The 26,046-nt window shown below is 44.3% G+C and overlaps 1 protein-coding gene across 3 annotated transcripts in view; it reads right to left on the reverse strand.

Moving 5' to 3' along the window:
* Nucleotides 1-21,492: 21,492 nt before the first annotated feature.
* TTYH3 (tweety family member 3) overlaps nucleotides 21,493-26,046 on the reverse strand; it is an 80,089-nt gene continuing 75,535 nt past the window's right edge. For all 3 annotated transcript variants that reach the window (XM_073648147.1, XM_073648145.1, XM_073648144.1), the window contains one exon: nucleotides 21,493-25,785. In XM_073648147.1, coding sequence (XP_073504248.1) covers nucleotides 25,770-25,785 — 16 coding nt within the window. In that variant the 3' untranslated portion in view covers nucleotides 21,493-25,769. The remainder of the gene's footprint in view (nucleotides 25,786-26,046) is intronic.

Genomic DNA, 26,046 nt, shown 5'->3' on the forward strand with positions numbered 1-26,046 from the left:
TGAGACCTAACAATTACAGACATGTATAGTAGGGGAAAGGACTTTGCCCCCTCAGGCTTACGATCTACAAGGTAATGGGGAAGGAGAGCTGGAGGCTGGAGCAGCTCCAGTGCTAGTGAGGAGGCAGTGGGGAAAGGCGAAACATCGCATGGACTGATTCCATCTATCTATCTATCTATCTATCTATCTATCTATCTATCTATCTATCTATCCAGTGTCAGACTGAAGGACATTGGGCCCACCAGAGGATTTGATTCTGAGGGACCACCTTACTCCCCCACTCAAGAGCCCCATAGTAGCTGTAAGGTTTGCACTATGAACTCTCCTGAAAGAGAAGCCAGGGCCCACCGGAGGATTCTCCGGTTCTCTGGTGGGCCAGTCCAACCCTCTATATCTATCTATCTATGTATCTATCTATCTATGATCAGCACATACTTATGAGGATTCTTTCCTGAGAAATATCAGGCTGCGGCTCGTCCTCCTCTCCCAGAAGGTCAGGGTGTCTCACCGGTTGGGTGTCAGTCTTTAGTGATGCAGTAAACTTAGTAAAACATTGACATAGTGGGACATCCTGCGTGACATTGTCTCAGGCCATCGGTCACACTCCAGCGCTCGCTGCATTTCTGGCTCTCTGCCCGCACTGGAATTTTGATGATTTCATCTCACATGGAGTTAATGGGGAGGACTATGATGAGATTATAAAGTTTACAGACGACCGCAGACCTGCAATTACTGCTCTGTTTGTTGATATTGGGACATTTTCCCTAGATGAGTTACATGTATGATGTATCGGATGGGGCAAGGGCGGACATATCATTGGTGCAACCTGGGGCCAAGGGGTAACGAGGTCACTATTACCCCCAAAACAAGTGTAATTGTGCATTATGATGAGCTCTTTGACAGCTGATGGCCAATATACTGGTCTTGCACAGTGGTCCTTTTCTGTTTGTGTCCACCAGTGCGATGGAGGATAACTTACCGATCATAGGGGGGCCGACCACCGAGAACCCCAGCAATACCAAGAATGGGGCTCTACCGTGCTCATCTTAAATGGCGCAACCTCTGCTCCATTCATTGTCTACAGGACTATTAGCAAAACCCAAGTACAATGTGCACGTATTCCCAGCTATGAGGGTCTTAGAGGTCGGACCCTCGGAATAATGAAGAGTTGGCATATCCTAACAGTGGCAATACCCTTTTAAGTTGCTATAATGCCACTGATGTGCTCTTCTTCTACAGCTCGCAGTTCACAAGATGTCAGTGTAGAAAAGGAAGCCAAGCAACAAGAGAAGCCCAGTGAGCCCTGATTGGTACCAAGAAGGGGGTCGGTACTGTTCATTTTTGATCAGCCGTATTTGTTCGATGGGAAGTGGGGTTTTCGCATTGAATGGCACTTTTTTTTTTTGTTAGAAGTGTTCATTGATAAAATGGTGAATACAGAGTGTCAGAACCATATCAGGAAGACCACTAAGTAGAAAGTGTTCATTTCCCCTGCAGCACTCCCAGAGGAAAAATTAGGTATTACAAAATGGTTATTAAAATCAATGCAGTGTCCATATTCTGCATGGACATACTGGGACCTCCAGAGAAAGACACTCGTTATTCTCCAGCCTGGTGAGGGTCCTGAATGAGGTGCTAGCCCTTTAGTAGAATTTTATTTTACTATGATGGGAACCCCATAGGCGCAGTTTAGACACATATGCTAAAGTAACCTACCTGCCAGTGTTTAATGGACGTGTGTGAAACTATTCCAAAGGATGTGAACTGAAATCCTGTAATGAGTTGTCACTTTGGTGCAGGGTGTCTGCGGAGGGGTGTGTAGGACGGGGTGCGGATTTTGGCATGTGGCAGCTGCTGGTAATGAAGAAGACACTTGACTAAGCAAGTAAACAAGTGTGTCAGGCTCCTTATGTTTCCCCTCATACTCACACCCTGGTGTCAATGTCCCTCCACTGAATAAATCTCACCTTGATGCCCTGGTGTGAGGGTCTCCTGCAGGGGGTCTTCATGTGAAGTGTGCCACCCCAACCCCAGAGCAGGAACCAGGTACTAGGTGCTAATTTCCCATATTCTCACCATGAGCAGACCATTTTAGACTTCAGGTGTTGTCCACCTTTTGGGACAATTTTGTTTTTCTTACTTATATGCATGGGTTTTTTGGCTAAAAATCATTTTTGTAATTAAACATTTTCCTCTGTGTTTTCCTCTATTGCTGGCTGCAGAATGAGTTTGCTGAGAACCTATCAGTGAGCTCATTCTGACGATCCAATAGGAAAGCTTCTAACTCTTATCTTACATTCCAGCTGATGAACACAGACCACATCAAAGTGGAATGTGCAGGGAAACAAAGAACCTGTTAAAGCAAATTTTTTTTAATGAAACCAAATGGCAAATATGACTTTTAGCCACAAATATATACAATTAGAGGAAAAAAAAATCTTCCCAGGTGTGAGAAACCCATTACAGATAGGGGTAAAGGGCACAAAGTGGCCGGTTCAGTTATATAGGCCCTATTGCCCCCCACAGATATTGATGACCTGATCAGGAGGACCACCAATCCCAATGTCGCTGCAATCACATTGTGGACTGGTGCCCTATGAATCTCATTGTAAGTACAGTATCATGTATGGCATTGGTATTATGTGAGCACTGTATGGCAGCATTATGTGGCACTGCCGCTTATGCACTGCATAATATTTCATTGCAGTGTGAAAAGGGTCCAAAATTAGTTGCTCCACAAGGTGCCATTCAACATTAGACCAGCCCTGATTACACAGCACCCATTCAAATGAATGGATGACTATATTTGTACTGATTCTGCCATGACTTTTCACGTTCGCTATAGGAAGCTGAGAGTACATTGATAAACCACTATATAATAAAATAGCCGTCAGCTGTATAGTGAAATTTCACTTTTATTGCATATTATTAAAATTAGTAATTCCCCGACTACAGCAAGGTTCAAAGTTTGGTTTCCAAATAGTCCTCATTAAGAAAAAAAAAATTCAGAACCATCCACTATTAAAAAGCACTCCAACATGTTTCGCTGTATACTGGCATATTCAGGGGATAATGGCCCTTTGATAATACCTGTATATGGTGAAACTTGTCAGGAGTTTTAGATCTTAATTTTTAAAAGTGGTTCTGCTGTTCCTGAATAGCAAATTATTCTCATATTATAAAGCAGTAGGTATGTCTAGATGGTGTGCTTGCAACGGCACTTGCAAGTCAGGAAAAGTGGAGCCACTATTAAAAAAGCACTCTAACATGTTTCGCTGTATACTGGCATATTCAGGGGATAATGGCCCTTTGATAATGCCTGTACATGGCAAAACTTGTCAGGGGCTTTACATTTTAATTTTTAACAATGGTTCTGCTGTTCCTGGATAGCTAGTGCTGGTGTGCACTGCGGGGGCATCACCTAGAAATGCCCACTACCATATAATATGTGAAAAAGTAAATGAGCTGATTAGCATCGATAGTGACTTAATATGAGTTTGTTTTTTGCTACAGTGGGTGTATTACTGGTTTTATTAATATGTAATAAAAGTGAAGCTTTATCTCTAAGGTTTGTGGATGGTGAAACTTTGGCAATTGCGGACGGTCCTCTTGATTAGAAGCTATTCTTGTATTAATACCATGTCATCCATTCTTTGTTACTTTTTGTATAGTGAGAGCTCCGTAGAGCCTGATGGCATCACTGGGCGGTCATTGTTCCTGCACAAGGCCTGTATAACAAGCTCTGTTCATTGATGTAGGGTCCTGGGTGAGCCTGAATGCTTTCTCCGCACCTTTTATAGCTCTTGGGTAGATTTAAAATGACATGGCTAAATTATTTCATATCTATATATTTTAATAAACAGGTCTTTTTCTAGAAATTTCTAACCTAATAACTTTGAAAAACCGCACATCAGAGTCAAGAAAACAGTGATATGGCTTTCTTTGGAACATGCCATTACTGAAGGTACCAGTAGGTGGCAGTATTCAACATATTAGATACAACTGATCAGATGAGCTGATTCCTATAAACAGTTGTAAACTAGCACCCCCTAGAGGACAATATTTATTGGCACAGCAATTAGAAAAAATAATATGTTTTGTCGCCAATCAACAACGAAATGGTGAGACTCTCAAGCACCTATCACTTTTCCATCAATATGCAATTTTTCTTACCTGGTGTAAATGCCGCTGTTCTCCTGAATCCGGCGATGTTTTTCTTTTGTTCCTGCTCCTCTCCATTCCTGAGATATCACTCCTTCTTTCCTGTATATAAACTGTTCCTTTTTGCCAATTGGGTGTGGTCCTCAATAAGAATTGTTCGGGACCCTGCCCTCTTGGCTAGCAAAACTAGATTTATATACACGGAAGAAGGGGCTATAGCTCAGGAACGAAGAGCAAATCAGGTAAAAGTGGAGCCACTATTAAAAAGCACACTAACATGTTTCACTGTATACTGGCATATTCAGGGGATAATGGCCCTTTGAAAATGCCTGTATATGGCGAAACTAGATTTATAAACAAGGAAGAAGGGGCCATATCTCAGGAATGGAGAAGCGTAGGAACAAAAGAGAAACATCGCCGGATTCAGGAGAACAGCGGCATTTATACCAGGTAAGAAGAATTGCATATTTATCTACAGTGTGTGATATAATCCTAATAGGAGGACGCCCCCTTTAAACCTTACCTCGCTGTACACCCCTCATTGTCAACCGAAGAAAAATGTAACCTAATTCTCAGCAAGCAGAAACCTGAACATTTCAGGATCCAGATGAAATCTGCTCCAATGTGAGAGGCGATAACAGCGACTCGATGCTTTGTGTAAACCGTCTGCTTCACTTAACCCGCTCCTCCCTGGATTATGAGGTTAGCCACACGCTAAGGTTTACATTAACATGTGCCTATAGAACGCGTCATAACAACAGGAAAAAATCATCTCATGTAACAGATTAACATGTCAGCAGATTTCCTCTGCAGAACAGTAAAAGAATAAAAACTACACTTGCTGACTTAATGCAAAGTGAAACATCTGTGAAGCGGTGCCTTACATTGTGCATGTTGTTATGCACTGTTTATTTCTACTACACATATAAAGCCATTCTGACCTTTACAAACACTATATGCTAAAGAGGCACTGTACCTTTAAAACTTAAAGGGATATAACAAGAAAAAAAATGCTTACTGTTTGGGACTTGTACCGATCATGAGAATGCAGGTGTCCTTCTTTACTATCCCATATTCTCAAATTATTTAATTGGTAAAACTGCAACGTGCTTGTTAAAAAGCAAGCAACTTTTGCAACTTACTTTTTTAAAAAATCCTCTCTGTCCTTATAAAGATTTATCATTTTAATACTGCTAGTTAACTAGGTTACCGCCCACCGCTACAGTATGCTAGGCACTGAGCACAGCGCGTACAAGCTCTTTCTGATAGAGTTTGTAAGCGCTGCTTTGACACTGGCCAGATCGCTGGATGAGGTCAACATCAGTGCCCCTGCCCTCCTCCGAAGCTGAGGAGACAAAGCTGCCTGTGCTTGCAGCATTGGAGAAGGCACAGTTCAGACCAGCATCGTAATAATGCTGCTGGTTTGAACTGTCAATCAGGACAAGCAGGAAACCAGGAGCGTTCCCTCCAGCAAACCTATGAGGAGGAAACTTAATTTCTTATTATACAAATTCAATACATCACATAGACATGCCAGCAAAATCTTAAACAGGCTGCAATACACATCACAACCACTGGGGGCCTCATTTAGACACATCTACTATATAATTATCTTATCCCGTCTGTCTGTCTGTCTGTCTGTCTGTCTGTCTGTCTGTCTGTCTGTCTATCTGTCTGTCTGTCTGTCCAGGAAATCCCACGTCGCTCATTGGTCCGGCAGCGGCCAATCAGCGCCGCGGGATTTCAGAAAAAAGATGGCGGCCGTTAGCGGCTCATCTGCGGGACGGAGCTCAGCGGCGTTGCACCCGGAAGATGAGCGCCGCGAGGCGCTCATCTCCCGGCCGGTACCAGCAGAAGGACCCCGACCGCCGGACCCATCTGCGGGACGGAGATGCAGCCGGGAGATGAGCGGCGCGAGGCGCTCATGTCCCGGCCGGTAGCAGCGGAAGGACCGCCGGCGTCGCTGACATCCATGCGGAAGGGAGGACCGGGAAGCAGCGCTGCGGGTCGGGATACTTCTGCTGCGAGCGCCCGCTCATGTCCTGGGTTCTCGCAGCGGAAGTAGCCGCACAGGCAGCGCCGCTCCCCGGACCTCACCAAGACGATTCGATGATTGGTCGCGGTCTTCGGACCCGACCAATCACTGATCTTAGCGCAAAAGTTAAATACCGCTGTGCTGATTGGTCGCGGACGCTGCCCGCGACCAATCACGATTTGGGCGCCAAATTTAAATATCGGCCGTGACCAATCAGCACAGTAGTGGTTAACTTTAGCCGCAAGATCAGTGATTGGTCGCGGGCCAAGACCGCGACCAATCACCAATTTGTGCGGCACATTTAAATAGCGGCCGCGACCAATTGGATGTCAGCGCCGCTCCCCGGTCCTCCCTTCACACCCTTGCCGCATGGATGTCAGCGGCACTGCCTGTGCGGCTACTTCCGCTGCGAGAACCCGGGACATGAGCGGGCGCTCGCAGCAGAAGTATCCCGACCCGCAGCGCCGCTCCCCGGTCCTCCCTTCACACCCTAGCCGCTGATGTCCCCATAGTATCCGCATGGTGTTACAAAGGTCCGGACATTTGTGTTAAAAATCGCTGATTGGTCGCTGGCGGTGCCCGCGACCAATCACCGATTTGGGCGCCAAATTTAAATATCGGCCGCGACCAATCACCGATCTTGGCTCCACATTTAAACACCGCTGTACTGATTGGTCGCGGCCGCTATTTAAATGTGGCGCCCAAATCGGTGATTGGTCGCGGGCAGCGGCCGCGACCAATCAGCAGAGCAGTGTTTAACTTTAGTGCCAAGATCACTGATTGGTCGCGTGCGGAGAGCGCGACCAATCAGAGAATCGTATTGGTGAGGAGCGGGGAGCCTAATCGTATTAGTGAGGACCGGGGAGCGCCGCTGCCTGTGCGGATACTTCCACTGCGAGAAGCCTGGAGATGAGCGACTGCTCGCAGCAGAAGTATCCCGACCCGCAGCGCCGCTCCCCGGTCCTCCCTTCACACCCTAGCCGCTGATGTCCCCACAGTATCCGCATGGTGTTACAAAGATCCGGACATTTGTGTTAAAAATCGCTGATTGGTCGCTGGCGCTGCCCGCGACCAATCACCGATTTGGGCGCCAAATTTAAATATCGGCCGCGACCAATCAGCAGAGCGTTGTTTAAATCTGGAGCCAAGATCGCTGATTGGTCGCGTCCGATATTTCGCGACCAATCAGCGATTTTGGCGCCAAATTTAAACACCGCTCTGCTGATTGGTCGCGGCCGCCATCCACGACCAATCAGCGAGATTGGCTCCAAATTTAAACAACGCTCTGCTGATTGGTCGAGGCCAGCGACCGCGACCAATCAGCAGAGCGATGCAGAGCGGGATTTAAATTTGGCCCCAAAGTCGCTGATTAGTCGCGTCTGACGGCCGCGACCAATCAGCAGAGCGTTGTTTAAATTTTGCGCCAAAATCGCTGATTGGTCACGGCCGGCGGCCTCGACCAATCAGCGATTTTGGCGCCAAATTTAAACACCGCTCTGCTGATTGGTCGCGGCTGGCGACCAATCAGCGATTTTGGTGCCAAATTTAAACCCCGCGCTGTATCGCTCTGCTGATTGGTCGCGGTCGGCGGCCGCGACCAATCAGCAGTATTGGCGCCAAATTTAAACACCGCTCTGCTGATTGGTCTCGACTAATCAGCGATTTTGGTGCCAAATTTAAACACGCTCTCCAGTCCTCACTAACATGGTTCGCAGATTGGTCGCGGCCGCCGCCCGCGACCAATCACCGATATTGCCGCCAAATTTAAACACCGCTTTGCTGATTGGTCGCGGTTGCCTAACGCGACTAATCAGCGATTTGGGCGCCAAATTTAAACGCCGCTCTGCTAATTGCGCCCCATCGGCCGCATACCTATTCTAGAATACCCGATGCGTTCGAATCGGGCCACCATCTAGTCTATATATATAATTGTCTTATCCCGTCTGTCTGTCTGTCTGTCTGTCTATCTGTCTGTCTTTCTGTCTGTCTGTCTGTCCAGGAAATCCCTCGTCGCTCATTGGTCCGGCAGCGGCCAATCAGCGCCGCGGGATTTCTGAAAAAAGATGGCGGCCGTTAGCGGCTCATCTGCCGGACGGAGGTCAGCGCACAACTACCCCGACCGGCGCCGCTGACCTCCATGCGGCTAACGTCGGAAGATCAGCGGCTTGGCCCGCTGATCTCCCGACAGCAAGTGTGAACGGAGGACCGGGGAGCGGCGCCGCCGGTCGGGATGCTCCTGCTGCGAGTAGCCGCTCATCTCCCGGCTTCTCGCAGCAGAAGGAGCCGCACAGGCAGCGCCGCTCCCCGGTCCTCGCTAATACGGAGCCGCACGAGCAGCGCCGCACCTGGGCCCACACTAATACGACGCTGATTGGTCGCGGTGGCCGGCCGCGACCAATCAGCGAGATGGGCGGCAAATTTAAACGCCGCTCTGCTGATTAATCGCGGCCGGCCACCGCGACCAATGAGCGAGATGGGCGGCAAATTTAAACCCCGCTGTGCTGATTGGTTGAGATGGCCGGCCGCGACCAATCAGCGAGATGGGCGGCAAATTTAAACGCCGCTCTGCTGATTGGTCGCGTTGGCCACCGCGACCAATCAGCGAGATAGCCGGGAAATTTAAACGCCGCTCTGCTGATTAATCGCGGCCGGCCACCGCGACCAATGAGCGAGATGGGCGGCAAATTTAAACGCCGCTCTGCTGATTGGTCGCGGTGGCCGGCCGACCGCGACCAATCAGCGAGATGGGCGGCAAATTTAAACGCCGCTCTGCTGATTGGTCGCGGTGGCCGGCCGCGACCAATCAGCGAGATGGGCGGCAAATTTAAACGCCGCTGTGCTGATTGGTCACGGTGGCCGGCCGTGACCAATCAGCGAGATGGGCGGTAAATTTAAACGCTGCTCTGCTGAATAGTCGCGGTGGCCGGCCGTGACCAATCAGCGAGATGGGCGGCAAATTTAAACGCTGCTCTGCTGATTAATCGCGGCCGGCCACCGCGACCAATCAGCGAGATGGGCGGCAAATTTAAACACCGCTCTGCTGATTGGTCGCAGTGGCCGGCCGCGACCAATCAGTGAGATAGGCGGCAAATTTAAACGCCGCTCTGCTGATTAATCGCGGCCGACCACCGCGACCAATCAGCGAGATGGGCGGCAAATTTAAACGCCGCTCTGCTGATTAATCGCGGCCGGCCACAGCGACCAATCAGCGAGATGGGCGACAAATTTAAACGCCCCTCTGCTGATTGGTCGCGGCCGGCCACCGCGACCAATCAGCGATATCGGCGGAAAATTTAAACGCCGCTCTGCTGATTGGTCGCGGTCGCCGGCCGCGACCAATCAGCGATATAGGCTGCAAATTTAAACGCCGCTCTGCTGATTAATCGCGGCCGGCCACCGCGACCAATGAGCGAGATGGGCGGCAAATTTAAACGCCGCTCTGCTGATTGGTCGCGGTGGCCGGCTGACCGCGACCAATCAGCGAGATGGGCGGCAAATTTAAACGCCGCTCTGCTGATTGGTCGCGGTGGCCGGCCGCGACCAATCAGCGAGATGGGCGGCAAATTTAAACGCCGCTGTGCTGATTAGTCGCGGTCGCCGGCCGCGACCAATCAGCGATATAGGCTGCAAATTTAAACGCCGCTCTGCTGATTGGTCGCGGTGGCCGACCGCGACCAATCAGCGAGATGGGCGGCAAATTTAAACGCCGCTCTGCTCATTGGTCGCGGTGGCCGGCCGCGACCAATCGGCGAGATGGCCGGCAAATTTAAACGCCGCTCTGCTCATTGGTCGCGGTGGCCGGCCGCGACCAATCAGCGAGATTGGCGCTAAATTTAAACACCGCTGTGCTGATTGGTCGCGGCCGCCGGCGACCGCTACCAATCAGCGAGATTGGCGCCAAATTTAAACACCGCTCTGCTGATTGGTCGCGGACGCCAGACGCGACCAATCAGCGAGATTGGTGCCAAATTTAAACAACGCTCTGCTGATTGGTCGCGGTTGCCGGCCTCGACCAATCAGCGATTTTGGCACCAAATTTAAATACCGCTCTGCTGATTGCGCCCAGTCGGCCGCATACCTATTCTAGAATACCCGATGCGTTAGAATCGGGCCACCATCTAGTATAGAATAAACCTCTCCCAGCAGAGTATCACAAAATCATATTTTTATACAAATCCGCTCATCTGGGGATATGTGGAGCCAAGAGGAAAGGTAAGGAAGGACAGACCTGTGGAAACACAAATATTCCAGGCACCTGGAGAATATGAGAATCTAGAAGAGCGCGATGTAAGATACAGTAGTATTATTCTGCTGAGGGGCTGATCATAAATCTTATTGTATATCTGTTAATTATAGGGCTCACAAAGAGAATGATGCCAAATTCCTGAGGGGGACGTTCCAAGGAACTCAAGTCCAAAAAAAAAAAAAAAAAAAAAAAGCTAGACCACTCCTTTAATGTCCCCAGTCACATTGCAAGGCTCTTTAAAAGGTTGGACATTGACTTATATTTTAATAAAAATTCCACGAAGTGGAACAATAGTTTTCTTTCATTCTAGGAGAGAGCTAATTTGCATGCTTTACCTATGAAGCATTGCCAATAAGACTTTATATTGAGCTGGTCTCCTTAAAGGGGTTATCCAGGCTTGGGGTTCCAACGTTCTACGTGACTGCAGCCTTGTGTATCCTCACAGCACGCACAGTGCGTGCTGTCACAATTCTCCAGTGCTGGGAGCGGGTGAGTGACCACAAGTATGCGATATGTATGCTTCCAGCCACATTCCGACTAGACATGTCACGTCTATTGAGTGAGGCCACGCACGTCTAGTCGGCAAGTGACCGCATGTATGCGATTTGTAGGCTTCCAGCCACATTCCGACTACATGTGTCACGTGTATTGAGCAAGGATGTGCACATCTAGTCGGCATATGACCGCATGTATGTGATTTAAATTAACAAAAAGCTGCAACAAATCCCTGGTATATGTAAGGTGTCCCAGAAGACATTATTGACTATAAATAAATCCAAGAGAGAAAAAGTGATGTGCGTCACTTTGCCTGTATATTGGATTTTCTATAGCAGTAAATGTTTGTTTTTAATTCAATAAAATTTATACCTTTTTATGAACTTTGTTGTATTTTTGGTCCTGGCATTTTTTCTCTCTTGGATTTATGTATGCGATTTGCAGGCTTCCAGCCACTTTCCGACTAGACATGTCACGTTTATTGAGTGAGGCTGTGCAAATCTAGTCGGCATGTGACCGCATGTATGCAATATGTAGGCTTTCAACCACATTCCGACTAGACATGTTACTTCTATTGAGTGAGGCTGTGCAAATCTAGTCGGCATGTGACCACATGTATGCAATATGTAGGCTTCCAACCACATTCCGACTAGACATGTTACTTCTATTGAGTGAGGCCGTGCACGTCTAGTCGGCATGTGACCCCATGTATGCAATATGTATGCTTCCAGCCACATTCCAACTAGGCATTTTACTTCTATTGAGTGAGGCTACGCATATCTAGTTGGCATGTGACCGCATGTATACGAATTGTAGCTTTGAGCAACATTCCAGCTAGATGTTTCACGTGTATTGAATGAGGCCGTGCACGTCTAGTCGGCATGTGATCGCATGTATGCATATCGCATACTTGTGGGTATACGCCCCTCTGCTGCTGGCACTGCAAAATTCTGACAGCGCTCTAAAGATTCATAAGTCTGCAGTCAGAGAACTCCAAACCTGGACAACCCCTTTAGGGAGAGACAGTCCTTCTCCTCAGAAGCCCCCTTTAATAATACTGCATTTACCTTTCCAATACGTCTGTCCCTGAATTTCCTGCCTCCATCAGTAGATGACAGTGTTATATCTCTGGGGTCATACGCCACAGGTAACATGAATGTCTATCGATATAGGGATGAAGAATCCCACCGGCTGCCACGAGGCTCAGGGAATCCGGGCCCCACCATCACCCTGCGGCTGTCACAGCTCTGACTTGCAGACGGCTTAATCTTTAATAATAGAAATACATTTTTGGTATTCCGCTTTTTTCCCTCTATTCCTGATTTTAATACAAGGAGAGCCGGCGTGCCAGGACAGACTTATAATTACTCTCTGTTCATACTTGCCTTACATTACCATACAATAGGAGTGTGGACCCACATCTCACACCCTCTAAAATTAGCAGTAACGGATGGAAAGTCTACGTCTGGTTCATCCTTAATAGACGGCAACATGGCGCCAAAATATAATGATTTTTATCCAGACTGATTTTTTTTCTGAAAAGAGCACCACACGTGTTGTGTTGAAGAACTACAGCCTGATTTCACCCCTTTCCCGTCGGTGACAATTTACACTTAGGCCCTTTTGTCCTTTCCTCTTCTTCAATCTAAGAGCCACAATTTTTTTATTATATAGCCGTATGATAGATTGGATTTTTTCCCCTCCATTTTCAGTACATTATACGGTAAAGTGAATGATTCCATTTAAAACTGCAACTCGTCCGGCAAAAAAAGAAACGAGCTAAATGAAAAATAAAAAAGTTATGGCTCTTGGAAGAAGAGAACGAAAAGACGGGGAAAAAAAAGTTGCTTTGTGCTTTAGGGGTTAAACAGGAGCAATCAGAGCTGGCTCTGGTCACTGCTGTTAGCTGCACCTGCCCCTATATGCAGTGGGGAAAAAAGTATTTAGTCAGCCACCAATTGTGCAAGTTCTCCCACTTAAAAAGATGAGAGAGGCCTGTAATTGACATCATAGGTCGACCTCAACTATGAGAAACCTGTTCTCTTGGCAAGAAAGAAGCAGCGTAAAAAATTTAGGTTTTGGTGCATTTTTTGCTGTGTTTTTCAGGATCCCAAAGTTCAGATTTGCTTCCACCACAGAAGCATGAACACAGGTCACCCAATGCAAGACATAGTTACATAGTTTATAAGGCCGAAAAAAAGACAAGCGTCCATCCAGTTCAGCCTATTTCTTGTGCACTGCAGCTATTCCGCAGCGTTGATCCAGGGGAAGGCAAAAAAAAACAATGCGGTATAGGCCAATTTACATCATTGAGGAAAAATTCACTTCCCGACACCAATCTGGCAGTCAGATTAAATCCCTGGATTAATTAACTATCACTAAGCATAAGATGTATTTTTATTGTTCTCAAGAAAGGCGTCCAGGCCTCTCTTGAACTCTTTAAGTGAGTTGGACATCACCACTTCCTCTCCCAGAGAGTTCCAGAGTCTCACGGCTCTGACCGTAAAGAATCCCCTTCTATGCTGCTGCAGGAACCTCCACGCATAATGTGACCCCTCGTCTTTGTCACCATCCTTGGTATAAACAGGTCATGGGAGAGATCTCTGTACTGCCCCCTGATGTATTTATACATGTTTATGAGGTCTCCCCTAAGCCTTCTCTTTTCCAACGTAAATAGGCCTAATTTTGACAACCTCTCTGGGTATTCTAGTCCCTCCATTCCCTTTATTACCTTAGTCGCCCTCCTTTGTACCCTCTCTAGCTCCAATATGTCTTTCCTGAGCACCGGAGCCCAGAACTGTTCACAATATTCTAAGTGCGGCCTTACCAGCGCTTTATACAGAGGAAGATCAATGTTCTCATCATATGCCCCTATTCCTCTTCTGATGCATGCCATGACTCTATTTGCCTTCGCAGCTGCTGCCTGACACTGGGCACTCCAATTTAATTTGCTGTTAACCAAGACGCCCAGGTCCTTCTCCATGTCAGATTTCCCCAACGGTTTCCCATTTAATATGTATGGGTGACTGCTGTTTTTCTTTCCCATGTGCATGACCTTACATTTATCGGCATTGAACCCCATTTGCCATTTTTTGGCCCAACTCCCCAATTTATCTAAATCCTCCTGTAGCTGTGCCCTATCCTCATCTGTATTAACTACTTTACAAAGTTTAGTATCATCTGCAAATATTGCTATTTTACTATGCAACCCTTCCACTAGATCATTAATAAATATATTAAATAATATAAGGCCCAAGACAGACCCTTGAGGCACCCCGCTAGTAACCCTGACACCCCCTGAGCTTACTCCATTGATAACCACCCTCTGCTTTCTACCACTCAGCCAGCTATTTACCCACTTGCACACATTGTCCCCCAGACCAAGCATTCTCATTTTATATACCAACCTTTTGTGTGGGACGGTATCAAACGCTTTGGAGAAGTCAAGGTCTACAACATCCACTGACTCTCCCCGGTCCAGCTGTGAGCTCACCTCCTCGTAGAAGGCCATCAGGTTTGTTTGGCAGGAGCGATCCCTCATGAATCCATGTTGATATGAAGTTAGACAGTTATTATCATTAAGATATTCTACAATAGCATCTCTAAGAAATCCTTCAAACAATTTACCCACAACAGACGTTAAGCTGACTGGTCTATAGTTCCCAGGGTCACTTTTAGACCCCTTTTTGAATACTGGTACCACATTTGCTTGGCGCCAGTCTAGTGGGACAGTCCCTGTCCATAAAGAGTGCTTGAATATAAGATACAGCGGTCTGTCTATCACATTACTTAATTCTTTTAGTACCCGGGGGTGTATACCATCTGGGCCTGGTGACTTGTCTATTTTGATATTATTTAGGCGTTTCTGAACTTCCTCCTGGGTTAGGTGGGTGATATTTAGCGGAGGGTTTACTTTATCACTCTGCATTTATATGTTCATGAAAAATACACATTACAAATGTAACAGCGGGGGGAGGTGAATTGGTGTGGAATAGTTTACCTAAGACATTGGCAGACCATTGAGTTTGTAGGACACTGTTTACTTTCACGCTTTGGTCTGTCATTGAGTTGCTCAGGCATTGTTCAATTTCACATCTTGGTCGGCCACAGGTATTGTTCAATCTCACTCCTTGGTCGGCCAATGTTTACTTTGTACACATCACTAAGTTAATTAAACTGTACTAATCCTAACTGCCATCTCAGGTGACCAAGGCAAGATGGTAAACTTGGGAAAATCACAAAAATAAATATGTTTCACATACTGCTGTACTTTCTTTTTTTCACTAAAAACGCAGGAAAATGTTCATACTAGGCATTTTTTCAGTGTCTTTTGCATCACCCATTGCTTTCAATGGGTGAAAAACGCTGAAAAAACGTTGAAAGAAGTGACATGCTCTATTGTGCAAAAAAACATGCAAAGCACAAAATACTGAGGACAAAAAAAACAAGCTGTGTGCATGAGATTTCTGGAATCTCATAGACTTTGCTGGTACTGTAAAACGCAGCTGAAAATTTGCATAAAACACTAAAAAAACGCCTAGTGTGAACAAAGCCTTAATGGAAGAGACAGATTGAAGTGTTTCTTACCGAGGATCCCAACTCTAAGTCTTGGCTGTACACATTTGATCCATTTTGGTCAAAGCTCCCAACCTCACCTGGGGTGGACTCTCTCGACTGTCCCCCGATGGCAGATGTTGGAAGAGGTAAAGATTGCGATGTTGGATTTCACTTGCTCGATCCTTGTGTTCTCAGGAAGAAAAGCTGCAGCCAGAGCTCACTCCCCTCCTCCTACTGAGAACTCATGCACGCTCAGCCAAATCAAGCATGCATGAGCATGGCGCAGTCGGGTGAGATAACTGTACTGTACCATATATGCATCTTGTTTAGATTAGAATGCATTTGCTTCTCTCTTTTTATTTTTGTTGTTGTTGCAAAAAATGGATTTTGGTTACCTCCAGCATTAGAGAGCCTTTTATACCCACTGATGACCACTATCTCCATTATGGAGACTTTACTGGACCCCAATGCAAGTGCATTCAGATCTGGGCCTGCGAGGAATATTGTTCTGAAGGATTTTCTGACCTAAATACCAGACAGGTTGGCCCTCAACCATCAAGTGTCCCTATCCACCAATGGATTTGACCCTTTTTTGTTGTTATTGCCATAAAAAAAAAGCTAAAACCAATTATTAAAAATCTTTACATATAAAATGCTTTGCTTTAATGACAAAATCTGCCAGAACTTAGCTGGCCAAACAAAGAAAAAAAAAACTTTTATCAGTAACAATCTTTGATAAAGTGATTTTCTGCACAAAGCCGCAGGACATTGAACTTTTCTATTCATGTGCTGCCACCTGGTGGACACTTAACAGAACAGCATGCACTTTCTTTGGATTTTCCTTTTGAGTTACTGTTTTATTAAAGTTTTGTTGTCTTTATAGGATGTCAGCATTGCTCAACTGACTATAAATACACTGCTCAAAAAAATAAAGAGAACACTCAAATAACACATCCTAGATCTGAATGAATGAAATATTCTCATTGAACGTTGTAGGGAGGTCATACAGGCACGTGGAGGCCACACACAATACTGAGCCTCATTTTGACTTGTTTTAAGGACATTACATCAAAGTTGGATCAGCCTGTAGTGTGTTTTTCCACTTTAATTTTGGGGGTGACTCCAAATCCAGGCCTCCATTGGTTAATAAATTTGATTTCCATGGATGATTTTTGTGTGATTTTGTTGTCAGCACATTCAACTTTGTACAGAACAAAGTATTCAATGAGAATATTTCATTCATTCAGATCTAGGATGTGTTATTTGAGTGTTACCTTTATTTTTTTGAGCAGTGTATTTGCAGTCATAGATGGAATTTAGGGCTATCTGGTTGTGCTCCAGACCCTCATGATGAGGAACTGTGACGGGGACAATCACAAATCTCCTCTATTTTATTGTGTGTTTATACTGTATTAGAAATTTTGTTGCAAAATGAAAATATTCAAATTATTTCTGATTTTTTTGGATGTAATTGTGATTGCCAATCTGTCAATAAAGCTTATGGTGACAAGTTTTGTGTTCATATATCGCCATCTGCAGGCCACATAAAGAATACCATGCAGGTCACTTTAGCATTATTAGATGTTTTGTACGTCAGTCATAATGAAGGGATCCCTGGAGTAAGATGCGATAAATTCAGTAAGAGGTGTGCGTCAGCTGGCGTGGCCTGGCATAAAAATGCCAAAAGTCACAATATTTTTACGTAACTTTAAACTTGTGCAGTTTTATGCCAGAATTCTGGTGAAAAGTACTTGACGACTCCTCCCCATTGGCTTATACTGGAGGACATAGCTTAGGATAGAAGAATCATTTGCTTATATATTTTGTGTAGATCTGGTGGTTTCTTCGTGCTCCTTAGTTCTATATAGAGAGGACTAATCACCAGTCAATCAATCTAATCATATATTTTTCAAGTGTTGAAGGAAATAAACAAAATAAGTAGAATATACAAATTCCATAAAGCTGCTGCTCTTGGCTGTCTTTAAACCAAAAGTTCCCCATTATTGCCTGTGAATTTATCTGCTACAAAAAGACACAAGGAGATGGTACTATCTGTACCTACATCATCTACAGAGAACGGCAGGGTGAGTATCTGTTGCGATATCATCTACAGGGAGAGACAAGGAGGTGGTACTACCTGTACCGACATCATCTTTAGAGAGAGGCAGGGCGGTATGTTTCTTCATAATCTACAGGGAGAGACAAGGAGGTGGTACTATCTGTACCTACGTCATCTACAGAAATAGGCAGGGCGGGTATCTGTTGCATCATCATCTACAGGGAGAGAAAAGGAGGTGGTACTATCTGTATCTACATAATCTACAGAGAGAGGGAGGGCGGGTATCTATTCCTTCTATAGGGAGAGAAAAAGGTGGTGGTACAATCTGTACCTACATCATCTACAAGGAGAGGAAGGGCTGGTATCTGTTTCTTGATCATCTACAGGGAGAGACAAGGAGGTGGTACTATCTGTACACCATCTACAGGGAGAGACAAGGAGGTGGTACTATCTGTACACCATCTACAGGGAGAGACGAGGAGGTGGTACTATCTGTACACCATCTACAGGGAGAAGCATGGTGGCTCTCTGTTACTTGATCATCTACAGGGAGAGACAAGAAGGTGGTACACTCTGTATCTACATCATTAGCCAGGAGAAACTAGGAGGAAGTACTTTCTGTACCTATATTATTTACAGAGAGGCAGTACTATCTGTACCAACATAATCTAAATGATAAGAAGGCAATACTCTCGGTACCTACATCACTTGTAAGAATAAATTGAAAGGCAGTACCATATGTTCCTATCCTTCATATCTACATGGAGAGACAGAAAGACAGTACTATCTGTGCCTATATAATTTAAAAAGAGGCAGTATTCTCTATACCTAGATCATTTATAAGTAGAGGAAAAAGTTAGTTTCATCTGTACCCAGATCATTTAGAGAAAGAGACATCTGTACCCAGATCATTTACAGAACGAGACAAACAGCCAGCACTATCTGTGACTACATTGTTTTGTGAACAAAAGAATGGATTGCTCTTCCTAGCAAGGTGATCAACGCATTACTGAGCTTTAAGTAGAGGGATGGTGATCACCGTGTCGTTACATAGCCGGTTGCCACACAATTGGCTCCAGTACTCACCGGGTAACACAATACCAGTTGGTAAGGAAGCACACATACACACATTTCCTTATGCCTTGTTTCCATATGTCCCTTCATGGTTTTGCAGCCTTCAGTCTGAATCTTCAATGTGCACATTCCAATAAGAACAAGGAAAACCACTGCATGAACAAGTGTGTCCAAGCTTTTGACCAGTGCTGTACCTCTGCTGCAGAGGATAAGTTCATCACAGTTATGAGAAACCTCACATTGACAGCACTTCAGAAAACAGCCCTCACAAAGGATGCACAGACATCAAGTTGCAGACACATCTGAACATCAACTGTCCAGAAGAGGCCAAGAGAAGCCGGCCTTTATGGTTGAATTGCTGCAAAAAAAGACAGCATACAAGATGAGACTTGTTTGGGCCAAGCACCACAAGGATTGGACATTCAATCAGTGGAAATCTGTACTGTGGTCTGACGAGTCAAAATTTGATTTTGATACCAACAGTCATGTATCTGTGAGGATCAGAAAAGGTGAGCGGATGGTTTCTACATGTGTGGTGCCCACTGTGAAGCAGGTGTGAAGATGTTGGGAGCTTTGCTGGTTGCACGGTTAGGAATTTATTCTAAATTCACAGCACACTTACTTAGCATGACGACCACAGCAGTGACATGCCATCTCATTCAGTTGTTTTCTTGTTCTTATTGGAATGTACACATTGTAGATTTAGACTGAAGGCAGCAAAACCATGAAGAAATAATATGGAAACGAGGATTAAGGAAACATATCAGAATATTTGTTAAACCATAGATTCATCCAACTGTCTTGAAGGAGTTCCCAGAGGTGTTAAACACTTGCTTCTGCTTTGGATTCACTCTGTCTCCAACTCATCTCAATTGGGTTGAGGTCGGGGGATTGTGGAGGCCATGTTATTTAACGTAGCACTCTGTCCTTTTCCTTCTTGGTCAAACAGCCATTACATAGGCTGGAAGTGTTTTGGGTCATTGTCCTGTTGGAATACAAATGAGGGTTCCCACTAAGTACAAACCAGATGCGATGGCCATTATTGTAAAATGCTGTGGTCGCCATGCTTGGTAACGGAGTCTGGAATTTGGAATAAATCACCGTCATCAACAAAGCCCCTATCTCCCCCGCCCACACAAACACCTGCCCCTCTGCGCCGCATGGTGGGCAGCACACATGTAAACGATTCGCTCACCAATTCTGCCTTTCACAAAAACATGGCGGTTGGTGCACAAAGTTTGGCTCATCAGACAACAGTGCAGATTTCCACTGATCTAATGTCCAATCCTTCCGTTAGTTTGTACTAACAAGTCTCTTCTTGTTCATGGTCCTCAGAGGTGGCTTCTTTGCAACAATTTGTTCATAAAGACCAGCTTCTCGCAGTCTCTTCTGGACAGATGATACTGAAATGTGTCTGCTACTTAATGAATGTGGATCTTTTATGAGGGCTATGATATGAGGTTTTTTAAGCTAGCAACTCTGATGAACTTATCCTCTGCAGCAGAGGTAATTCTTGGTTTTCCTTTTCTTGGGGAATGAGAGCCAATTTCATCATATTGATTGCTGGTTTTCATGATTGCACTTGAGAGTACCCTTAATGTTCTAGAAATATCCAGAATTGACCTTCATGTCTTAACAGTAATGATGGACTGTCATTTCTCTTCTCTGTATTTAGTGGAGTGGTTCTTACCATATTCCACAACTTTTTTTAAGCCAGAATAGTGGTCAGCACTTTATCGAACTGCCTCTGGAAAACACACTTGATGGTCACAAATACGTTCGGAGGCCAGTGATTCCACAAATGGACTCTTGCCGAGGAATACCTTTTCACTGGATGCCATTCTAGGTGACGACCTGATGAAGCGGATTGAGATAATGCCAAGAGGGTGTAAAGCGGTCATCAGAGTAAAACCAGATAGATTTGAGGAATCTACACGTTATGGTTTATGTCACACGTGGTCCTTTGTGGTTTTTCTGTCTTCAGCCTGAATCTATATTGAGCACACGCCAATAAAAATAAGGAAAACCATTGTATTAACAGTTGTGTCCAAAAATTTGACCGATATTGTACATTAAATACTCAGTTTATACATAAGGCCATTTTCTGGTGACACATTCTCTTTTTAAAGGGGTTATCTAGAACTTTACCTTTGATGGCACCCGGAACCCCCGCCGATCAGCTGTTCCCGGTGTCCGCCAGAACTGCTCAGTTGTGGAGCTGCACAACTCCGTCAACAGAATAGTTGGGTACTGCACGTCCCCCTATTGATTTAAATAGGGGGCAAATGTGCACTGACCGGCCGCGGTAACTATACAGTCGACAGTACTGTGCAACTCACTAACTGAGCAGTTGCAGCCGCCATCGGAAACAGCTGATCAGCAGAGGTGCTTGGTGTCGCACCCCCAGCCATCAGACCATTGATGGCCTAAGTATAGGCCATCAATCTTAAAGTCCCGGAAGACCCCTTTAAAAATCCTAACTTTTCAGTATTAGGGCAACTATAAAATAAAAAAGCAGTCCTATTGCATAGTGTCAAAATGTAAAACTGGACTGTCACTTCACATACTTTGAAGAGGTCATTTTAAGAAAAACATGGCCCTTTTGTGGCTTTAAAATCTTGTACAACTCATAACTGATATAAAAGAATTGTAATAAATAAGGTAAAAAAAAAAAAGTTCAGAAATAAGATTTGCAGCCTTTAACTTTTGACCGTTCATGTAAAAGCTTAAAGCAAATGATTTCGCCAACATTTGGCTCCTGAGAGGTTGGACCAGGAAACAGACCAATGGAAAGAACCCTGTCTGGTACAATGCATCGCTAAATCACAGAAATGAAGGTATTTCCAAGATTTCACCTCCCAGTCATTTAAAAAGGATTCATTTTTATTAAACATTACAATAAAATTCATACAGAAAATGGAAGTTAATCATGTGATACCTAATTGGACAATATAATAATAAAAAAAAATAATATAAATATAAAATTGTTTTCCTCCAATTACACCGGCTCTGGTCCTTACTTCCAATTACATTTTTATTTCTTCAAATTTAGAAGGTTATAGGAGACTCGAGTTTCACTGAAACTTCCGGATGAGGCGGGAGATTCCAAGAATTATTTTAAACCTCTTACAATGGTAAAAAAAACAAAAGTTACAACGCTCAACTTCTCAATAATCTGCCGCTTCCCAAGTCAAGTCTCTTTTCTATGTGCCCCCATTGATGATGTGTTGACGCGACACTACTGTTGCCGCCAATCACTGGCCACAGTGGTGACCCCAGTGACCAGTTTGGCAAATCCCATATTATGTTGACGTCATTGTTGGATTGAGTAAATCGAGTAGACCGAGGACTAAGGCATTGTTGGCCTAAGGTTACTAATTTTGTCATTTTTTTCATTGTAAGAGTTTTTTTTTTTTTTTAAATAGTCATGTGATACAAATTTAAAGTTGGACACTTTTGCACGGATTTTTCTTTATTACTGTTCACTCTTCCTAAATGCAAAATTAAGCAAAATAGTCTCCATTAAAAAAGTACTAACATTTTGATGCTGCAGATCTGCTTGCTCTTTCCCTGTGTTACAATAGCAGCAAAAATGGGGTTTGTACACAGTACATCAGAAAGTGGAGAGGGGGGAAAGCATCCAAGGAAGGTAGCTCACTCAGGCAGTGGATAGGGAGGAAAGCATGTGATCCTTCAGGAGAAATCGGTCAAAGGCATGAAGGTGTGTGCATACATGAAGAATGTGTGTTTTTTTTTTTTTTTGTAATTCACTCCGTAACGAATTACAATCTCTTTCCAGATCCCAGGTCATCATAAAGGACAGTCAATTCACGAAGAATAAATTCAATGCAAATAGAAATTTTCCACTAAAATCCGTGCAATTTGGCAAATTCCAACTGTGTCCGATCCGCTCATATCTAATTTAGACATATGTACAAGTTTTCGCTTTCCGACAACCAACAGGCCGAAGCAGGTTTATTTTGCAGTAGCCTTATGTTTTGCAGGCAGATATGAGTTTTGGGTTGACCATTTACTGTATAAGTTTTTCCCTTGTCGAGAATCTTACAAGAACCAAAATAGTTTAGAAAAGACTAGACTTAATTAAAGCCCAGATTTTTGAAGACTGGCAAGCAAGTTGAACCTATGAATATCACAAAGAGGACACAAACACCACAGTAATAATCTCAAGATTCGTCGTTGTCTTGAGTTGGTTTCCTTTACAATAACAAGGCAATCTTTTACAGGGGACACAGAGTCAAACATGCTATGTACATTTCACATTTTCAAGATGTTCATTCGAGAACAACCTGATTGGTTTCATCGCGGCTGCAATAGTCAAGAATAGGAATTAAATAAAAAAAAAAAAAAGAAACGATGAAGCGAAAACCCAGGTGCCAACAACAGCATTGTGCTTCGTAAATGGCGTTGACCAAAGTGGCAAGAGTAGTCCGTCATGGTCTTATTTGGACCAGCTTGGCTCAGTTTTAGATCCTATGGCCCGAGAGATGATGCAAAAATCGTTTCTTAAGACTCATTAATATTGTATTTATATCATGAAAAGGAGTCCTCTGTTTTCTCCAAAATGGCACAAGTTCATGGTAAAAGTGAGGTGCGCTACATAGATGACATCCCGTTACAAGGGTTAGGAGATATCTATACAAAAAAAAAAATCCCATTACTATTCCGCAAAGCTTTCTGATAGACAGTGGATGATCAAGCTCAACAGCTTTAGCACCAGTGATAGAAGTTAAAATTCTCCAGTTGTTAAGACATCTTGAATGTAGGCTTGAGGTTTTTACGTAAAGATCCAGCCATTACAAGATGTCCCCCTGAATTAAATCTCATGTCCATCCCAGCCACAAGATTAAGAAAGCAAATAAATAGTACAATTGTAATTGTAAAAGTAAGATCAAAAGAAATGAAAAGCTGTCAGTCCAAGACTCATATATGGCATTTATAGGGGCAGCAGAAATCAGCAAGTGGAGCAGAGGGGCCGAGAGAAAGAAAACCTAGCAAGTGGGGCAGAGGGGGCGAGAGAAAGAAAACCTAGCAAGTGGGGCAGAGGGGGCGAGAGAAAGAAAACCTAGCAAGTGGGGCAGAGGAGGCGAGAGAAAGAAAACCTAGCAAGTGGGGCAGAGGGGGCGAGAGAAAGAAAACCTAGCAAGTGGGGCAGAGAGGGCAAGAGAAAGAAAACCTAGCAAGTGGGGCAGAGGGGACGAGAGAAAGAAAACCTAGCAAGTGGGGAAGAAAGAAAACATAGCAAGTGGGTGAGATAGAAAACAGCAAGTGGGGGAGAGGGGCGAGAAAGAAAATATAGCAAGTGGGGGAGAGAGGCGAGAAAGAAAATATAGCAAGTGGGGGAGAGGTGCGAGAAAGAAAACAAAGCAACATTTTATACAATGTAGCTAGAGAGAAAGGGGTACAATTCATTGTACTATATGTATGTGTATAGTCACCCCCCATCTTCCAGCAGTTCCCCAGCTAACCCACCGTCTGACATGCAGTCATAGATGTTCATGAATCTCATCTCTATCCATTAGTGGCAAATCATCTCTTTAGCAGTGCCGAGTAGATAAACCAGAGTCAACTAGATGATTAAAAGAAAAAAAGTATATATAATTTTAGATATAATATGCAGTCAGAATGCACAAGGGGCAGTTTTCCTTCAGAAACAGTGGTTTTCTGTTGGCAAAAAAAGTCAAAAGGCAAGACTAGCCATACTGTAGTGGCATATATATATATTTTACACCAGTATTGATGGATGTAAATGACAGTAATGACTTGAAAAGTCTAAAAACTCATCATTGATTATTCTACAATGCCAATCCAGTCAAGGATTTTCAGACCTCGGTATGTAAAAAAATTGACGTATTTGTTCCCAAATTTTGTGGGAGTTTTATCCTCCCGAACCAGTATAAAATTTCTCATCCGTCATTGAAAGTAATGCAATAAGTCTGTGCGGCATGGAGAGGGAGTCTCTTGTATGGCATATGGAACTTAATGTTATGATGTGTAGGCAGTGACTGCAGTCGAGATGGGGTTTAAGCTAGTAGGAGTTTGTCCAAGACCTCAAAATTGATAACCCATCCATAGAACAGATTAGCGGGGGTCTGAGAGCAGTTTCCACGGCCACTGGAAGTTCAGTGTATGGTGAGAGTCAATACACAATAGCGCCATACACTGTACAGTGGTCGTTTTCTGGTACTGCAGCTCCGCTCTTATTGCAGTGAATGAGAGGATGTGCAGTACCCAAAAAAGGCCACTACATAGTGTACAGAGCTGTGCTGTCCCTGCTCAGTACACTGTTGGGGGGTGCAGATGGTCGGACCCCCACTGATGGATATCGATGACCTATTCTTGGGGTAAATCATCAATATTAATAGTCTTGAACAGCCAAAAAGCAGAATACACTATCGCACAGCATGGATCTACAGACATCGTACAGAGGGAAGTGTGACGAGACCAACACGACATGCGATTTACAATTGGGAATGTGCACAGAAAGTCTGGTCAATGGTGAGAAAACTGCTGCCAACCTTGCTAAAATAGTTTTAGTGCATTTTTACCCCCAAAAAAAAATTTAATTTCAATATTAAAAACAAATTAAGTGGTTTCCAAAAGTTACAAATAATACTGAAAAAAAGAACATTGGCTTTGTATGCATGGTGGGAAAAAAACAAAAAAAGTAACATTAAAAACAGTAAATATTGATGGTGTAAAAAGTATACAAAATAAAGTTACATATGATTTAAATAATAAATTGCACGGCAGCTCAAGAAATAAAAAAAAATAATAATAATTAAATTCCTTGCGTAACATGACTGATCAGAAACTCCAGAGGGAGCAACAATAAATTCAAGGACTAAAGAGATGAGCTCATCATGGAGGCCAAGGAACATCTTGTGGCTTCACGTTTCCATGCAATGGTTTCCTTTGTTCTTCCCGTGGACAGGAGGCGAGGAGCACAGGTTACGGGGGTGTCTAGGAAAGCCAACATTTAGTAGACACATTGAACCACATGGCAGGAGGAGGAGGAGGAGTTCGGGGCTATAGCGGGCAGACATCTGCCTGATGACGTCTAGGATCACCCGCGTCTTAGCGAGCTTCTGATTCCGGCCGGTTAGTAGCCAGATACTTTGCTCTCATGCTTGACGTGTACTAAAGGGATAAAAGGGTACAAAAAATAAAATAAGACAAAAAAACAAAGATTAGCACAATGTTGTCCCAGAATTGGAATATAAATTTACAAGAACTCACTGGATTCTCATCAGGATCGTCAGCAATGTCGGATGAGCGATTCTACACAACGGTATTGGATGGTGAGATGAAACTCTGACCGGTAAGGCTAAAAACACGACCACTGGGATGAATGGCGGATACATAGAAGTAGCGTTATGTGCAACAGAAGACTCTAATGGA

Source organism: Phyllobates terribilis, unplaced genomic scaffold (genome assembly GCF_046119375.1).
Source record: "Phyllobates terribilis strain yellow unplaced genomic scaffold, ASM4611937v1 Scaffold_9__5_contigs__length_417890890, whole genome shotgun sequence".
Classification (NCBI taxonomy): Eukaryota; Metazoa; Chordata; class Amphibia; order Anura; family Dendrobatidae; genus Phyllobates; species Phyllobates terribilis.